Raw genomic sequence first — 19185 nt, 5'->3', positions numbered from 1 at the left:
TGTAAAGTGTAGCAAATCACTATTTGTTCCGTAACTGAAATACAAACCACGCTATTTAATATGGGTAATTACTTTCGGCGTAGCTGAAATGACGAGCCATTAGAATTTTAACGAGGATTTACTACCCCACCGCTAGTTAGCTAGGGGTAGGGAGGGGTAGTATACTACACCCCCCCCTCACACACCTGTGCTGAGCCCACTTTGCTATCGGCTCGGGTGCTAGACGGACGTGTCCCCTATCACCCTCGCCTACACTGACAGCCATTAATCTTTGTTTGCTTTTTCTTTTTGACAGAGTGTTTTGAAGTTGGCCTCTGAGATGCGGAAGTGTCCCGGCTTACCTGACCCCCCTTGTGGGACTTATATGTCGGCAGTCGAAACAGATCCTCACACCTTATGTCCTTTTTGTAGGGGCCAACAGTGTGACAGAGATAAAGTATGTGGTGAGTGCAGGGCGTGGTCTACCTCCCAGTGGGAGAGGTTTTCCCGGCGCCGGAAGAAGTCGAAGCGGGATTTGTTCCGTAACCGAAATACAAACCACGCTATTTAATTAGGGTATTACTTTCGGCGTAGCTGAAATGATGAGCCATTAGATTTCTAACAAGGGTTTACTACCCCCTCGCTAGTTAGCGAGGGGGTAGGGGAGGGGTAGCTAGCTACCCCTCCCCCCCTCACACACCGGTGAGTAGCTCACTTTGCTTTTGGCTCGGGTGATGAACAAACTTGTCTGCTCCCACCGCGCTTATTGACAGCCTTAATCTTTCTTGCTTTTTCTTTGCAGTGTGTGCTTGGAAGTTAGCCTCTACCATCATGCGGAAGTGCCCCGGATTACCTGACCGCCCTTGTGGTACTTATATGTTGGCGGTCGAAACGGACCCTCACACCTTATGTCCGTTCTGCAGGGGCCAACGGTGTGATAGAGACAAAGTGTGTAGTGAGTGTAGGGAGTGGTCTACTTCCCAGTGGGAGAGGTTTTCCCGGCGCCGGAAGAAGAAGTCCAAAAGGGATCTTTCTTCTTCAAGGGTTTCCTTGAAGAAAGAAAATTCCAAGGACTCTTCTTCCGTAGCCCGAAGCTCCTCCGAAGCTCCCGCTCGAGCGGTCTCTTCCGAGAGGCCGTCGAGTGGTAGCGTAGGCCGTTCTTTTGTTGACCGACCTCGGGGTTCGGGAGAGGGAGTTGCCTCCCATAGCGAGGCAGCTCCTCCTCCTCCCCAAGGGAGGATTTATCTTTTAACACTGTTGCTAATGATGATTTGTTGCAGCTTTGGGCTTCCTTGGGGCTTAAGGGCTCGCCCTCCAGGGAAGCCCTGTTTGACTTAATCCAGTTGGGGGCTGCTGTCAAACAGTCGCCGGCGGTAGCAGAGGTTGACCCTCTGTCTATCGTCGATGTTGTTGTGGCAGGGCCCTCCGACGAGTTAGGTCAAATCCCTGCCTTGGTTCCCATTGCAGCTGAAGGCTTAGTTCCTCCCTCCGAACATCCTTCGAGGGAGGAGCTAAGTCCTACGGTCTCTCCTGCAGGTGATTCTCCCCCTCGGGGGAGTTCACTGATAGAGACTCCTCTTCGGAGGACTGACGATGGTCTGCCTGCTGCCCTCAGAGGACGTATCCGTCGGAAGGCTCGCCCTCCTCTTCGTTGTAGTGGCCTTCCTTCTCCTCACAAGGGAGTTAGGAGGCGCCTCTTTGGCTCTTCTCCGTCGCAGTCCCCCGCAGAGGATCCTCCTCGCTGTGCACCGACCGTTGCAGTTGCATCCTTGGACCTCTCTGCTGATCGTTCTCCTTCGCCTGCCGGACCTTCGGACCTGCCGTCTCCGTTCCTGGCTGCTGACGCGCTTTGGGCGCCCACGCATCCCGTTTTCCAACAGGCACCGGTCCCTTTGGGGCAAAAGGGGCTTTCTCACAATATGAGCAAGTCCCTTAAGCGCCAGGTATACCCTGCGCTCCAACGTTCTCCTGCGCGCTCATACGCAATTGCGCGCAAGCGCTCGTCTGCGGTGAAGTCCTCTCTGCTCAGACCTTCATCCTCGGAGACAACGCCCCTGAGACCTTCTGCAGCTGAGCCTACTCGCCATCGCTCTCCTGCTCGCCAGCGCTCACCTGCACGCCAGCGCTCTCCTGCTCACCAGCTCTCTCCTGTTCGCCAGCGGTCTCCGTTTTTCCAGCGTACAATTGCGCGCCCCGCGCGCCCACGATCTCCTGCTCGCCAGCTCTCTTCACCTGCGCGCCATCGTTCGCCTGCGCGCCCACGATCTCCGGATCTGGGCGCAAGAAGGAAGAACCGAGTTTCTCCTTCTCTTCAGCGTTGGCCTACGCGCCATAGAACCCCGCCAGCTCGTCAGCCATCGCCTACGTGCCATCGCGCGCAGACACCAGATCCTGCTGTGCGCCCTCCTGCACGCCCACGCGCTAGGGGTAACACCCCTGCGCGTGGGCGCTCGCCTAGAGCTCGCCGAGATCCTGCGCGCCCACGTACTCGCGAACAATCTCCACCACGCGTGCAAACGCTTGCACTCCCGCCTGCGCTTCCTGCTTCTTCAGATCACGCATCTGCGCGCCATCGATCTCCTGAGCGCCTGCGCGCTCCATCGCCTGCGCGTCTGAGATCTCCTACGCACCGACGCGCACCCTCTCCTGTGCGCAGTCGCTCACCTACACACCCTACGCGCCATCGTTCGCCTGCGCGCCATCGCTCGCCTGCGCGCCATCGCTCGCCTGCGCGCCATCGCTCGCCTGCGCGCCATCGCTCGCCTGCGCGCCATCGCTCGCCCGCGCGCCCTCGCCATCATCCCCGCACGCGCGCGTGCAACCGATCGACCGAGCGCGATCCTAGTAGGGTACTATCGCGCGAACGCCAGCGCGATCCCCAGCGCATTTCTCATCGGGAGGAACAACACGAGCTACCGCGCGAACCACTGCGCGAGCCTACAGGAACGAGAGCAGCCAGGTCATCCTCACGTCTCCCCCCCCTCGCAAGCGCAGACCAGCGCGCTCACAGGAGGGAGGGAAATCATCAGATGGGTCCAGGAACCAACCTTCCTCTTCTTCCCTTTCCTTCTAGGCAGGTCCAGCAGTCGTGTCTACTCCAAAGGATCGCCCGTTCCCCTTCCCTTCAGAGGGAGTCTCTAGTAAGCATCCATGGTTTGGATCCCTCATCAGAGCTGTCGTGCAGGCTGTCAAACCTGCCTTCTCTGAGATGGGTCACAAAACTATGGCGGCTCCGACCCCACTGAAGAGAAAGAGAGGAGTAGAAACTGTGGTAACTACTCCGAGGGTCAAGCTGGCTCCTCGGACATCCTTGGGGAAGGCTCCTTCTCCCCCCCAGATGTTTTCTCCCTCTCCTATGGACGAGCATTTTCCGTCCTCAGGGGAGTCTTACGAGGTGAGGCGTTCTCCCATTGCACCAATGGGAGAAACCCCACCTCGCGCTGGAGAATCGTCCCAGGTTGGAGCAGAGAAGAGCCCTCAGACGTCGTTGTTGGAGTCCTGTATTCCTCCCAGGAGGGAACCCAAGGATTCCAAGACAGTCCCCAAGTCATCCTCAAGGATCCGTCCAGAACCTATAAGACCCGCGGAGAACGTCCACGTGTCCCCCCAAGAAGAGCCTTTGGGGACGGGAGACTTCGCTGCCAGTTCTCCAGGAGGGGAGCCACAAGAGTCAGAGCATGCCTTCTGGCAAGTCCTGACCCTGATGAGGCTTCTCAACAGGATTCCCGATCCTGAGATTCCTCCTCGCGAGGGCAAGGACACGGTCCTGGACCGAGTCTTTGGCACTCAGAAACCTGCTAAGGCCAGTGCAGCTTTGCCCTGATCCCAAGGGGTGAAGAGTGCCAGGGATAAGGTTGAGGGCCAGCTCTCTGAGCTCGCATCCTCCAGCCATTCCATGGCTGGCAACAAACTCCTCCCGCCTCGTCGCGTCCAACAGAGGTACTTAGAGATCACGGAGGAGGCTTGTTTAGCTCTTCCCCTGCACCACTCTGTGGAAGAGCTTACCAAGGGAGTCCCTCTTGAGAGAATCTCTAGCTGGCAAGTGACCTTCTCGGCTAGAGAGACTCTCTAGCCGGCAAGTGACCTTCTCGGCGACAGAGATCATAAGCCAGGAGAAGGTTGCGAAGTGTGCCATGCAGGCTACTTCGTGGCTTGACATCTGGCTGGGATCTCTTGCCATCCTGTTGGGATCCGAAGATTTGTCTAAGGAGAGCACCAGGAAGGCCCTGGAGACCTTCCTCCTCTCGGGCACCCGCACCATTGAGTTTCTGGCCCACCAAGTCTTGAACTTGTGGGCCAACTCAATCCTGAAACGTCGTGATGCGGTGGGAGAGAGGTTCCACGCGAAGGTCCGAGCCGTCGAGGTCAGCAGGCTCAGACATTCTTCCCTTCTAGGGAAGAATCTGTTCAAGACTAAAGACTTGGAACAGGCAGCCGAGAGATGGAGGAAGCCCAACCATGACTCCCTCCTTCATTGGGCTCTTACATCGAAGCCCTATAAACCTCCGGCACCTCAACACCTCGCCCGTCCAAGACAACGAAACCGGCTGTGGCAGCGAAGGCAACGGTGTCGAAGCCCTTTCCTGTCAAAGACAGGAAAGGCAAAAAGTCCTCCAGGGGAGGAAAGAATCTTAGAGGGAGCGGCCGAGGCCGCAAACGCTAGGATTGGCAGTCCCCCTGCATGTCCACCAGTGGGGGGATGCCTTCAAAGTTGTGCAGACAGGTGGCAGCAACTCGGGGTCGATTCATGGACGATTTCCGTAATCAGTCAGGGATATCGCGTCCTGTTCATAACATCATTATTTTTCATAATGATACAAACCTTTAGCTATTTATATAAACTTATCCACCGACCCTATCCCCCTTAAAGTCCTACCTCCAAGCAAAGTGAGCTAAATCACTGGTGAGTGGGAGAGGTAGCAAGCTACCCCCTGCTAACTAACAGGATGGGTAGTTAACCCTCACTAAAATATAAATGGCTCATCCTTTCACTTTCACCGAAAGTAATACCCCTAATAAATAGCTAAAGGTTTGTATCTTTAGGAAAAATACAAATTATATATGAATTTATAATTTTCAGCTCTGGACTCTGCACTCCTTCATGAGGTGATGGGTCAACGGCCATACAGTACTTAGCCGACGGAGGGAGTGCATAATCTTTAGCTTGTACGCTCCCCCTTGTGAAACCCCTTTCCCACTGGAGGGTTGAGTGGTTCTCTTGGGTAATTTATTTCATCAGTGGCTTAATTAATTGTAATTCATTTTTTACAGTTCTTACGCTGCCGCTATCCTCCACACAACTATGATGGCCAGCGAAGGGAGTGTGCAGTCCTTAGTATGTTTCTGTTTACTTAGGTGACACCTTTCCTGTCCGCAGGTTAGGTGATCCTCCCGATGTAGTTTTTCTTTCATAATTTTTATATTTCCTCAACTTGCGATGTCTACTTCTTCGTTCTGCTAAGTCAGCTGACGTAGAAGAGCAGAGCCGTTTGTTCCTGTGGAATCTGCTGTATCTGCCTCATCACAGTCCTGTGCCTGTTCCAGCTCCTGATCAGCACGCTGTCTACAACCTTTCCCTTTCGAGGACGAGGTCCCTGCTTAGAGTAGTACAGTCTCTGCAACACACTACTGCTACTTCTTCGTTCCTCATGCTCAAGCATATGAACAAGGGCAGTGGCATACTGGGTTCCTTCAAGTGTTCCAGTTTGGGGATCCCTTCAGGGTGAAGCCAGAAACTAGCCTTGGCTATGTTTCACTGGTAATGCTCGATGCCGACCTTCAACTTGAAGAATGCCTATTGACGGGAAGAAGAGAGCACTGCCCGGAGGTCCGCCTCGAGGGGTTGGACAACTTTCCCATCCGAGGGAGAGTTATCCTTCCCGGGTGTTGGGCTGCTCTCCCTTCCGAGAGAGAACTTCCCCTCATCAGCTGTTTAGCAACCTTCCCGCTTCCCGGGAGAATTGTTGACAGCTCGATGGAGATCAGCAGCTGCTATCTCGTCACCAAAGACAACACTCACCCCCATGCTGTGCCAACTCTTCCGATGGGGGTGGAGCAAACTCCGAGGTGAGTCTCTCCTGTGGGTGGTCGTCTCTCGTCCGCAAGCGAGGCCCCCCAGAGAGACTTGGATCCAGAAATCTTCAAGAGACCAACTATTTTCTTCTCTGACTCAGTTAGGACAGGTTCCCTATCCAGAGGAACCGCGCCGACGTTCCCCTTTGTGGGTTCGTCGGGTTGAGAAGTTTTTAACTCCTTGTCACCATGGGTGATCACCTCCCTCTGCGTTAAGGAGACGCCTATTCAGTCCTGCAAAGGACCGAAACCCTAAGCCTCTGGGCTCTCGTCACGATGTTCCTTTGGATTTTCGTCACGCTAAGCCTTCGAGTTCCCACCACGCTGAGCCTTCGGGTTCTCGTCATACATCAGCAGTTTGCCAAGCGTCAGTTACATGTAACTCACCAGCTGCTCACCATGCTTCAGTTGTGCGTGACTCATCAGCTGCTCACTATGCTACAGCTACGAGTGACTCACCAACTGCTCTTCTATTGACAGCTGCGCATATCTCTCCAGTGACCTGCTACGCGTCAGCTGTTCACTAAACTTCACCTGCTCGTGACCCAACGCCATCTTGTCACTCGTCTTCGGCTGAAATATCGTCACCTCCTCATCAGGTGATGTGTGATCATCTCTCGTATCAGAGAGATCTTCACTTGAGGCGTGATAATCTGCGGGATCGTCAGACACGTCAGCGTCACTCGCCCGAACGAGCCCCTAGGACTCGTGGGAACGTCTCTCTCTGGGAGTTCGCAAGTCCCCCTTTCGGCACTCGCCTGTTAGGCATTATACAAGGCCTTAATTTTTTCAAAAATTAGTTATGGGTGAGAGATATACTCCTCAGCCACCCCAAGTCGACTAAATATTTTAGATTCTATACACCATACTGCTATCAGATTGGCAACAGGAGTATTAAGAACTTCGCCCATTCCAAGCCACCTTGTTGACGCTGCGCTGAAGAATTACCATTAGACCTTTACTGAAAGTCTTCTATTATTTGGTATTTGTTTAGGTTGCAAAGACTTCCTCATTCTTTAGCCTGTCAGACTGCAAGCCTTTTAAGGCACTCAACATACAGTAGTTGTAGTTGCACTCAAAATCCCCTCAACCTTATGGTTTTTGGGTGAAACAATTGATAGACACTCTTGATACAGTTAGAACTAAGGTGCTTCCATTTAAGGTACAGTATCATCAAGACCTCCATGGAAATTACCAGAGGTATCTTTTTGTAAATATTTTACTGGAGTTAAAAAGAATATGACTGACTTAGAAGCCAGGTCTCTTTTTATGGAACATGTTGCAGAACATTAGGAATTGACTTTTATATACAGTATACTAATGGCTCCAAAACTGATGCTGGCATTGGATTTGGAGTTCATAGTAATGCATCTAACTGTAGAAGTGCACTTCCTCCAACAGCTTCCATATTTACGGCCAAACTATACGGCATACTAACCGCTTTTGAAAAAATAGTATTGGAATAGAGGAGTTAATGTACCATTTTTAGTGATGTAAGAAATTTCCTTCAAGCTTTAGAAGTTTTTAAATCGAGTAATCCTTTAGTTTTAAAGATTTTAGAATGGCTTTTTATTATTGGACTGAGACGTATAACAGTTCAATTTTTTTGGGTTTTGGCACACGTAGGTGTGTCTGGAAATGAGAAGGCAGATTTACTGGCAAAGAATGCTGCAGCTGAATTGCGACCAAGGTATCCAATTCTTTGCGATGATTGTTTATCCAACATTAAGAATTTGATTTTTAATAATTGGCAACAGCATTGGGTGTATTTGATTGAAAATAAGATGCGAGAAATAACAAATTTTATACCGGTATCCTCCTGGAAGTGTAACATGATGCCCCGAAAGTGGGATACTATTCTTTGTCGTCTCCGTATTGGTCACACTCGGTTGACACATAAATATCTTCTTACTGGCCAATACTAGCCATATTGCGACGACTGTTTTGTACCATGACAGTGAGGCATTTGTTGACCAAATGCCCCCTTAAATAGTAGTGCAATAAATGATTATCTATTTGAGGCTTGAGGTGAGGATGGCAGGTTCATGCTTGTCAAGATTCATGGACATGATGTGTTCTACCCTGCTAGTGATATTTTTAGCTTTATTTCAGAAGCAGGTCTTTTGAAAGAATTTTAACTTTTGAAATGACATCTTTGCTTTTATGGTTTTATTTGAATATTCTTCTATTTTTTATTTACAATAAACGATATTGCCGTCAATGACCTTAAATGTCAGGATGCCAGAAAACTTCAAATCAATCAATCACAGTATTAAACATCATTTCCAGAGTGACCCATTTTCTTAGATAAAATCTAAAAACAATGGAATCTACAATTAGAACTGTTAATGATGAGATTTTAGTGTTTGATATAGCAGATATTAGATTTATGTGAATTTTTACCTTTTACTGTGCCGCTGATGTTTTGGTTGAAATAGTGGCATTCTTTGAGAATTAGTTCACATCCAGACACATTCTTTAGTATCATGTGTGTAGAGCTATAGTATTAATGATATAACCAGTTTATCCAGTTTGGATTTTGATAAGTTTTAGAATCAGGAAGCAGGATATGATTGTTAGATCTTATGTTAAATCTTGGTTTATTGTTATGAAAAATTTAATTGTTCCATAACTGGAATACGAACCTATGCTATTTGTTAAGGGTATTACTTTTGGCGAAGCTGAAATGACGACCCATTAAAATTTAGCGAGGGTTAACTACCCATTACGCTAGTTAGTGGTGGTAGGGGGGGGGGGGGGGGGTAGCTTGCTACCACTCTCGCTCACACACCGGTGATTTAGCTCACTTTGCTTTTGGCTCGGATGGTGAACGGTCGTTGCTGTTCTTTATGCCATTAATGCTTTTTGCTTGTGCATTCTCTTTAATAGTGTGTGTTTGTGTTGACTTATGCCAACCATGCGTACCTGCCCTGGTCTTGGAGGCTGGCCGTGCGGTACCTTCATGTTGGCCGTGGACACTGACTGCCACACCCTTTTTCCAGCCTGGAATTGTCTGCCTCTCAGTGGGAGAGGCTTAGGCAACGGCGGAAAAGAAGTCTAAGTGGGATATTTCTCTTTCGAAGGTTCCTTCGAAGGGAAAAAATCCAAGACTTCTTCTCCCGCCTCCCGACCTTCCTCTGAAGCTCCTGCTCGTTCGGCCTATTCTGAGAGACCGTCGAATAGTTGCGTAGACCCTTTAATTTTTGGCCAACCCCGGTCTGCAAGTGATGGTGTTGCATCCTGTAGTGAAGCAGCCCCACCTGTCTCCCCAGGTGAGGCTTTGTCTATGTCTTCTGTGTTACAAGTGTGGTCGTCCTTGGGGCTTCCTGGTCTGCCCTCTAAGGACTCCTTGCTGCAACTTATCCTCTGTGGTGTGTGTGTGCAGCTGTCGTCGACTTCGAAGGTGGATCCCCTGTCTCTCGTCGACGTTGTGGTGTCAGAGGCATCTTCTGTGGCTGCTGGCGATGGCTCTGCCCCTCCAGACTCTCCAGCTGTTGCTGCCGACTACGTTTCACCTGCTCCTGTTCATCCTTCGAGGGGGAAACTAAGTCAATCGTCGGTCTCTCCTGCGAGTGTTTCTCTCCCTTGGGGGAGTTCTCTCATAGAGACTCCTCATCGGGAGACTGCTGCTGAAGGTCGGCTTGCTGATTCAACGGCCCCTAGACGGCGTCTCCGGCGCAGAGCTCGCCCTCCACTTAGCTTTAGAGGTGGTCCCTCGCCATCGGTGAAAAGGCGCCTCTTCGACTCTTCAGCCTCGTCTTCGCAGCCGTTCCCTGCAAAGGAGCCTCCGTTTCAGTCGTCTTCTGGCCCTCGACCTTCGCTCGTCCCTGGTCCTTCTCCTGACGACGCTCCTGCTAGGCCTCAGAATCCTCGCCATTCCAAAAAGCAGTGTTTGCCGGCTCGTCAGCCCACCTACTCTCCCCAGCACAATTGCGCTCTCCAGCTCAAGCTCGTCAGCGCGCTCCTGCGCAACAGTGCTCCCAGAGACATCAGCACTCTCATGCGCAGCCTCGGTCTCCAGCTCGCCATCGCTCTCCTGAACAGCGATCTCCTATATGTCGCCACTCTCCCAAGCGCCAGTGCTCCACTGCGCATCAGTGCTCTCCTGTGCCAGAGCTCTCTCTAGCTCATCAGTACCCTGCGGTTTGCCAGCACTCTCCTGCTCGCCAGTGCCAGCGCTCTCCAGCGCGCCAGTGCCAGCGTTCTCCTGCGCATTCACCGTGTGTTTGGCACCCAAAAGCCCTCAAAGACCAGTGAAGCCTTTCCCTGGTCTCAGGGGCTGAAGGGTGCCAGGGCTAAGATCACCCAACAGCTCTCTTGAGCTCTCCTCCTCTCAACGTTACAGCTCTACCACTAAGCTTCTCCCACCTCATTGTGGCCAGCAGAGGAGGTATTTCGAGATCTCTTAGACGAGCCTCATCCAGCTCTTCCTCGCCATCACTCTTGGAAGAGCTCACTGAGTTAGTCTCTCCATCCGACAGATCTCATTCTCAGTAACCGAGATCCTTAATCAGGAGAAGGTCACAAAGTACGCCATGCAGGCTACTTTGTGGCTTGATGTTTGGTTAGGAACCTTGGGAATCCTGTTACAAACTGAGAATTTCTCCAAGGAACATACCAGGAAAGCAATGGAGACTTTCCTGCTCTGAGGCACCCGCACGATCGAGTTTCTCGCCCATCAAGTTTCAAACTTATAAGCGAATACCATATTGAAACGTTGGGACGTGGTATCTGAGAGATTCCACTAGCAAGTCCCAAATGCCGAGATCACCAGGCTCAAGAATTCCTCTGCAGAGGGATCCCATCTATTTGAGCCTAAGGACATGGAATATGCTGCTGAGAGATGTAGGAAGTCTCGCCAAGACTCCCTCCTCCATAGAGCTTTGACTTCCAAGCCCTATAAACCACCGCTCCTCAGCAGTCCTGCCCAGCCTAGACCACAACGAACAAAACAGCAGTGAAGACAACAGTGTCTAAGAAGCCCTTTCCTACCAAGGACTGGAAAGGGACAAAGTCCTCCAGGGGAGGAAAATATCCTAGAGGGAGCGTCTGAGGCCGCAAACACTAGGATAGGCACTCTCCCTGCTTGTCCACCAGTAGGGCGATGCCCACAAAGTTGCTCGGACAGGTGGAAGCAACTCAGGGCCGAACCCTGGACAATCTCCGTGATTCATTTAGGGTGTCACGTCCCATTCATAACTTCTCTCCCTCCTCTGACCAGGAATCTAGTGTCAAATGACTCCTTTGTGATGGGATCAGCAAAAGGGCTAGCTCTCCAGGCAGAAGTCCAAACCCTGTTGAAGAAGAGTGCTCTCCAATAGGTCCTCAACAGGTCTTCAGGCTTCGTCAATCGTCGACCTCTCAGCTCTGAACAAGCTTGTCAAACAAAGTCTGTTCAGCATGGCGACAGCAGACACAATCAGACTAGCAGTAAGACCATAGGACTTCATGTGCACACTGGACCTAAAGGACTCATACTTCCAGATCCCAATCCATCCGTCTTCAAGGAAGTACTTAAGATTCAGCTTAGACAAAAGGAAATATGAATTCAAGGTACAGTACTGTATTTCGGTCTTTGTTGCCCACACAGGATTGATATCCGTCTCCTTTTTTATCTAGACGAGTGGCTAATCCTAGTAGACTCGGTTTCAACCACTCTTCAACATCGAGACAAACTTCTGAGGCTTTGCCAAGATCTTGGGATCATGGTAAACCTCGAGAAGTCCGTCCTGCTTCCTACGCAGAGACTACTATACCTAGGCATGTTAATAGACACCAATCACCACAAAGCCTTCCCATCAGACGACAGAATATCGAGGCTGAGAAAGGTCGCATGACCCTTTCTCAGATGAGATCTTCCAGCCCAGACTTGGTTACATCTCCTTGGTCACCTTTCATCGCTGGTCCGTGTAGTTCGCAACGGTCGCCTCAGTATGAGGTCCCTCCAGTGGAAACTCAAGTCCCGGTGGAATCAGGCTCTTGATTCCCCGGACATCCAGATCCCCATCGGATCAGCGGAATAGATGGACCTCAAAGGATGGGTGTCAGACGAGAACCTGCGAAAGGGAGTGGACTTTCTCGTCCTCCCCCCAGATTTGATGCTGTTCTCAGTCTCTTCAAAAAAAGGGTGGGGGCCCCACATGTTGCACCACATGACCTCAGGCCTCTGGTCAGAGTCAGAAGAGTACCTCCACATAAATCTCCTAGAGATGAAGGCTATCTTTCTGGCCCTTCAACAGTTCCTGGCAGGCCACTCAGTGGTGGGGATGAGCGGCAACACCACATTAGTGGCGTACATCAACAAGCAAGGAGGTACTTTTTTTCCAGCCCCTGTCCCATCTAGCAGTAGAGATACTGAAATGGGCCGAGATTTACTAGATACCACAATCGGCACGCTTCATTCCCGGCAAGAGGAATGTGCTCACCGACAAACTCAGCAGAGCATCTCAGATAGTGAGTACCGAGTGGTCTTTGGATCATCTAGTAGCCAAGAAAGTCCTGACTTTGTGGGGTTCTCCGACAGTGGATTTCTTTACAACAGCCCTGAACTTTAGGCTCCCGTTCTACTGCTTCCCAGTCCCAGACCCCAAGGCTCTCTGGCAAGATGCATTCAAACAACGGTGGGACAACATCGGCGTTTACGCCTTATCCCCGTTCTGTCTGATGAGGAGGGTACTCATCAAGGCCAGAACAATGGTCAACTTTTCAATGACCTTCATAGCTCTGCTATGACATCATGCGTAATGGTTTCCGGACCTTCTGCAACTCCTGACAGTCTCCAAGAGAACTCCCTTGACGACAACTCCCTCCACAACACGATGTACTCAAACGACCGCATGCCATCATATTCCACAAAGCCGTAGCTTCGCTACAACTTCACACCTGGAGACTATCTAGCATCTCCTCTGAGAGAATTTTCACATCAAGTTACAAGTAGGATGTCTGTATACTTGCAGAAGTCATCAGCAGCAGTCTACCAGGCAAAGTGGAAAGTCTTCTGTGGTTGGTGTCATGGAAGGGGTATCTCTCCTCTCGATGCCACTATTCCAGTAATAGCAGAGTTCCTCGTGTATTTGGGTGAAGAAATCCACCTGTCAGTCTCAGCGGTAAAAGGCTATTGCTCAGCCTTAAGCCTCGCCTTTAGACTGAAGGGAATGGACATTTATTCATTGCTAGAACTTTCCTTACTCACACGAGTTATGAACTTACCTGTCCCTAGTCTGAAGTGAGACCTCCCCCATGGAACGTAGTTCGAGTTCTCAGGTCTCAAATGAGACCCCCTATGAACCATTACGCCAGGCAACAGATCGCCACCTAACTTGGAAAACGGTGTTCCTGCTAGCTTTGGCTTCGGCGAAGGGAGTCGGTGAACTTCATGGTCTCTCATATGACATCGCCCATTCAAGGGGATGGGGTTGAGGTAACGTTCAGCTTCATCCCTGCTAAGACTCGGAACCCGGGAGTAGCGGATCCTCGATTCGACTCCTTCCAGATTTCGAGTCTTTGTTCTGTAACAGATGACCCTGATCATCTCTTACTCTGCCCAGTGAAGAGTTTGAGGCTGTACCTTAAGAGAACAGCCGCAGCCCATCCCCCGAGTGCCTGCACTCTGTGTTAGCACAGGGATAACCAAGAGGAGGGTCACCAAGAACACCATCTCAGCATGGATTCGCAAGGTCATAAACCATGTGCCGAATCCAGACCCTCCATTTTTATGTCACCCCAGAACCCCTGGCATTCAAGAGAAACTTCACAGTGACGCAGGTTCTTCAGGCTGGGGTGTGGAAACGTCAGAACCCTTTCACAGCCCACTACCTGCAAGACGTGACACACAAGAGGCTCTATACGTTTTCTATCGGCCCTGTGGTGGCTGCACAACAGCTGGTATAATACCTCAAGCTCCTCGTTGGACAAGTAACAGAAGGTTGAGGGCCCTGCTACCCAGTTTTAGTTTGCGTGAATGAAAAGGTTTGACTGGCTCTTATCCTTTTCTTCATCCTCCCCTCTCTTGGGGAAAGGAGCATCCTGGGATTTCTGCATAAGCTGACCTCAAACCACTACAGGTAAACCATGATCCCTTGTGTAACTAGTATTAAACTAATACTGTTATATTCCCATACCTTGGCGAGGTAGTATTGGGAAAGTCTTGGCTACAACAGTTTTTCCTACAAAAGACTCAGAATAACTTTTACCTAGACGGTCTCACTTCTAAATATCTCAACACACAGCTTACGTAGGCCGCGAACCTTGCATAGCAAGGTTTTAGCAAGGTGTAGGGACTCCTTATTTTGGGTACAAATATACTCAGATAAGGAGCCCTTTGGGTAAAGCCAAAAAGCCAGATTGGCAGGGACGTTCACCCTTCCTAATTGGTGAGTCACCCCTAAATAAATAGCGTAGGTTTGTATTCCAGTTACAGAACAAATGACAAATTCGTGGATAATTTACATTTTTCCTAACGATACAAACCTTTAGCTATTTATACAAACTTACCCATCAGCCCTATACCCCTTGCAGTCTTACCTCCAAGCAAAGTGAGCTAAATCACCATTGTGTGAGCGGGAGCGGTAGCAAGCTACCCCCTTTACCCCTGCTAACTAATGGAATTGGTACTTAACCCTCGATAAATTTTAATGGCTTGTCATTTCAGCTTTGCCGAAAGTAATACCCCTAAATAATTTAGCTAAAAGTTTGTATCATTAGGAAAAATACAAATTATATATGAGTTTGTCATGTTTTCTAGAAAAAAATTGGAAATGAAACATTAAGTTGCTGTTCTGAAATTATAATCGGTTATGAATTGTGTCTACTGGTTTTGAAATATAAATGATTACAGATTGTTCACATTAGGTTTTACAATGTGGTTAAGAGTTTGGTATGTTAATTTTTCTTCAGAGCCTACAGTTGTGTACCATCAGTCCAGATCTAAAAGAATTGCTACGCAAGTTCCGGTTTCGTCGTGCAACAAACAATGCTGCCATAATTAGTAAGTCTTTTAGTTTTCATTTGTCTTGCATTTGGTGTTGCATTTGGTATTTTTAATGGTATGTTTCCAATTCAGGTTATGAAATGGAATGTGTTTTGATTCACAAATACTGTAGTTGCTTTGTAGACATTGCAGGTGATTTTTTATTTATTTGTAAGAACTATTGCTGTACTTGAACACAAAAATTTCCAGTGCCACTTCTGGTGTCATGATAATTTTGTAGAGCTGACAAACCTGCAAAAAGGGATCAATCTAGCAAAAATAGTTTAAAGACATGTCTTGAGAAGAACATAAAGAACTTGATTTGTTTGATGTTGAAATTAAACAGACTGTTTTCCCTTGTTGAAGGTTTGGTGCATGCTGTTTCTAATTTCCAAACTGAGTTTGTAATGACACTTGGTTCTGTATGTTCAATTTGCATTTTACAAACCAGTTGACACAATTTAATGTACATGTACATAAATTTATTTTTAATTTTTGTTGTTGACAGTGTGTGATTAGAGCTTGAATCAGTAGTACTGTAAATTCATTTCAATCAGGATTGAGCATGTTGTAGTAATTTGATGCTTGCCATTGTGTGTTTATTAAACATGCAATTATGATTACAATGTGTTGGATTATGTTATTTTTACACAGATTTGTAAGGATCTGCAGCAGGAGAGTTGTTGGAAGGAAAATTTATGGATTCTTAGAACTGTTCGTAGTTTGATACCTCACTCTCTATAAACATTATCAAGCAAACTGGATTTCATAGAATTTTTAAACAAAGAAAAATTATGAAAGAAGGTTAGAGGTAACTGGAGAATATTATTATAAGTTTTTCCATCACATAATTGTATTGGATAAATTATCATTGTTCTGGCACTAGATACAAACTTTATGCTCTTTACTTAGGAGTTTTTAAACATTTAAACTTACCCACTGGTTATATATAATAGCTTTTATTCTTCTGTCCGGCAGAAATTCAAAACTTGCCACAATCGCACAGATATGCCAGGTATACACTAGCGCCACCATGGAGTTAGGTCGAACCATCCCTCCTTGTATCAGATTTTTTTCTGCCGCCATATTGGCTACGTAGAAATCGAATTACTCGTGTTTAACCTGGATTTTAGCAGTACCTGGGTGATGTACTCTTGTTAAGGTTTTGAACAATCGCTTATAAGGTTTTCGTTTAATATGTTATCGCTATGTTATAGCTTAAAAGGTAAGATTAAAAATTTTTAACCTATTTTTGACTGACGAAAGCATAGGGAGATAGGTAAACATCTCGCCTCATCGATGACGTCGCAGTCATTTGACGTAAGCTTGAGTATGACTTGTATTTTCTTTCTTTTTCTACAAAGAATGATAAGTTAATAGTATCTTATAAAGTATTTAGTTATATAAAATAAAAGGATTATATTATTTTAAGAAAATTTTTGTCCTTTTGGGATGCTTTCTTTGGATAATCTTCGATCTGTTTTAAAGATTATCTAGTGTTTATTTTTATTTATGCTACGCAGTCCTCAGTCTATCGTTACAGTAATACTCTTTGTAAAAGGAATACAGTATGTCATTTTCCAATTATATTGGTCCTTTTAGTATTTTTTCTTTAGCTAATCTGTTTACAAAGATTAAAGAGAATTGGCGTTCAGTTAATTTTTATATGACGTAGTATTCATGACAATCGATATACAGTAGTCACACGATTCTTTGTATCGTTGTTTACTTGTTCGTTTTTGGAATACTGAATTTTTTCGTATATTTATTAATGTTCCAATTGTTAAATGTGACTATTCGTCTTATATTGGAACCCCTTAATATTAAAGGTTGGTTTGAATATATAGATATATATTCTTTATTCCTATATCTATTCATGTAATATGTTGATATTTTATATTAAATATTTTGTTACATTTTATATAGGATTCAGTGACTATTGCATTCTCATTCAAGCCCTTGACAGAATAGTAAGTTCTCCCTCTACGGGCGTGTATACTTTTGGTTTTATACCAGAGTCAAAAATGAAAATTTTTAGTGCTAAATTAGTGCAGTGAATTTTATTCAATACAGTGGAGGGTGCTTCTGTTCGGACCTGTCGTTATCCTAACCCTAGACCTCTTTCAAGCTCCCGGACCCATGGGAGAAGTTAAGTCGAGTGGCGAAGGGAAGCGAGAGGCGTAGCCTGGCGCTTATCGTCTTGTAAGACCCGAGCAGAAGTCCCCTCGAGCGTTTTTTCTGTTGACAATCCCTAGAACGCTCACGTGTTTTTTTCTAACTTTAAACGATTGCGCGCATCAGGCGCGAAGCTGAAAACTAAATTAAAATATTTCTTGACAGGTAATGAGCATTCAATGTTCTTACCTCTTAAAAAGAGCTGAACTTAATGGCGCGTGCCAAGCAGCTGAGCATGATGGCACTCGCCAGGTGGCTGAGCATGGTGCCTCTCACCAAGCTGAATGTGACGCCTCGCGCCAAACTGAAAGTGACGCTTCGCGCTAAGCTGAGCACGACAACTCACGCCAAGCTGAGCGTGACGCCCTGCGCTAAGCTGAGCGTGACGCCTTGCGCCAAGCTGAGCGTGACGCCTCGCGCCAAGCTGAGCGTGACGCCTTGCGCCAAGCTGAGCGTGATGCCTCGCGCCAAGCTGAGCGTGACAACAACAGAGTGTTAATCATCTAGCTTTCAATAGACGCGATCGGCATAGCTCCGAGCGTCTGGATCGCGAGCGTTGTCTAATCGCAAGCATTATTGTTCTGAAAGTCACGTGGCGCTGAGCGTCAAGAGCTTGCATGACATCAAGTAAAACTTGATGTCTAGATGACCATGAGCGTCTGGCGTTGAAACTTTGTTACGCCAGGCACCATATTAAGAAATAAATATCAACTAGAAAGATATTATGTTCTCAGACCAGGGCCTGCTTGAACTAATTCTTGGTTGGGAGAGCTAGAATTAAACCTCTAAAGCATTGAGGTCAGAATTCAGAACCTTAAGAAGTTGACTCTTAGGAAACAAGACATCTCTACCTAGGTTAGAGACTTGTAGGAGGAAGGGAGTAACTTTCAGAAACTCATGAGAGTTTTCTGAAGAGTTTCCATTTTATTTTGTACCTGCTGCTCCTCGTTCCGCCTTCAGAGTTTTTCGCTAAGGAAGACGGAAAAGTAGTCTCTGTTTATTATTTTATTATTACTAGCCAAGCTACAACCCTAGTTGGAAAAGCAAGATGCTATAAGCCTAAGGGCTCCAATAGGGAAAGATGGCTCAGTAAGGAGAGGAAATAAGAAAATAAATAAATGATAAGAATAAATTAATAGTAAATCATTCTGAGAAAAGTAACAAAGTCAAAAAGACAGTGCTGATAGGGCAGTGCTTTAGCGCGTCCTCTTGCAGCAATAAGAACCTAACTGCAGATGTTGGTGCAGCAGCATGTTCAGCTGCGACAGCAGGAAGTACATTAGAGCTTTTGTAAGGGAAGGCAGTCCCCCTCTTTTTTGCTGTATACGACCTGTCACGATGTCAGAAGTTGTCAAAACTTTAGTTCCGACGGATAAGGATCTTGTTCCTGAGTCTGGTGTTACGGTACAGGCACCGCCGCTTCCGCCAGACTGTTTTCCGTCTACTGAAATGCGGAGCGTGATGTAAGCGATGAGGAAGGCGGGTTGCGATCGAAGTTTTCTACACCAGTGTCACCTAATGTTGATCCTAGTTGGTCTATGCTGCTGGCATGAAGCAACAGCTCTCATCTGTTATGCAGTCTTATCAGCCTGCTGTTAGCAAAGCGATGGTTCGTCATGATTCTTTTCAGGACGCGTTGTCGCACAGGCGGCCTACCAGCAAGCTAATTTTGAACAGCATGATAAGGCTTCTATATCCCATTGAGTGTCTTCTCTTGATACCAGACATCAAACGGCCAAGCGTGTCATTGAGTGTTTACCTTCCAAGTGCGACGACGATCGTTAGGCAGCTAAGTGCGACATTGGGCATCAAGCTGAACCTGACGTCGGGCGTCAAGCTGAACGTGACGTCGGGCGTCAAGCTGAACGTGACGTCGGGCGTCAAGCTGAACTTGACGTCGGGCGTCAAGCTGAACTTGACGTCGGGCGTCAAGCTGAACGTGACATCGGGCGTCAAGCTGAACGTGACGTCGGCCGTCAAGCTGAACGTGA

The 19185-nt window shown here is 47.8% G+C and overlaps 1 protein-coding gene across 1 annotated transcript in view; it reads left to right on the top strand.

Moving 5' to 3' along the window:
* The window catches only part of GMF (Glia maturation factor), a 109761-nt gene that overhangs the window by 11010 nt on the left and 79566 nt on the right, over positions 1–19185 (top strand). The window contains exon 2 of the mRNA XM_068388878.1: positions 14947–15037. Within this exon, the coding sequence (XP_068244979.1) occupies positions 14947–15037 (91 nt within the window). The remainder of the gene's footprint in view (positions 1–14946; positions 15038–19185) is intronic.

This window comes from Palaemon carinicauda, chromosome 1, assembly GCF_036898095.1.
Source record: "Palaemon carinicauda isolate YSFRI2023 chromosome 1, ASM3689809v2, whole genome shotgun sequence".
NCBI classification, from domain to species: Eukaryota; Metazoa; Arthropoda; class Malacostraca; order Decapoda; family Palaemonidae; genus Palaemon; species Palaemon carinicauda.
Note: the sequence above shows the minus strand (reverse complement) of the source record. Positions and strands in the feature narration are given on the sequence as shown.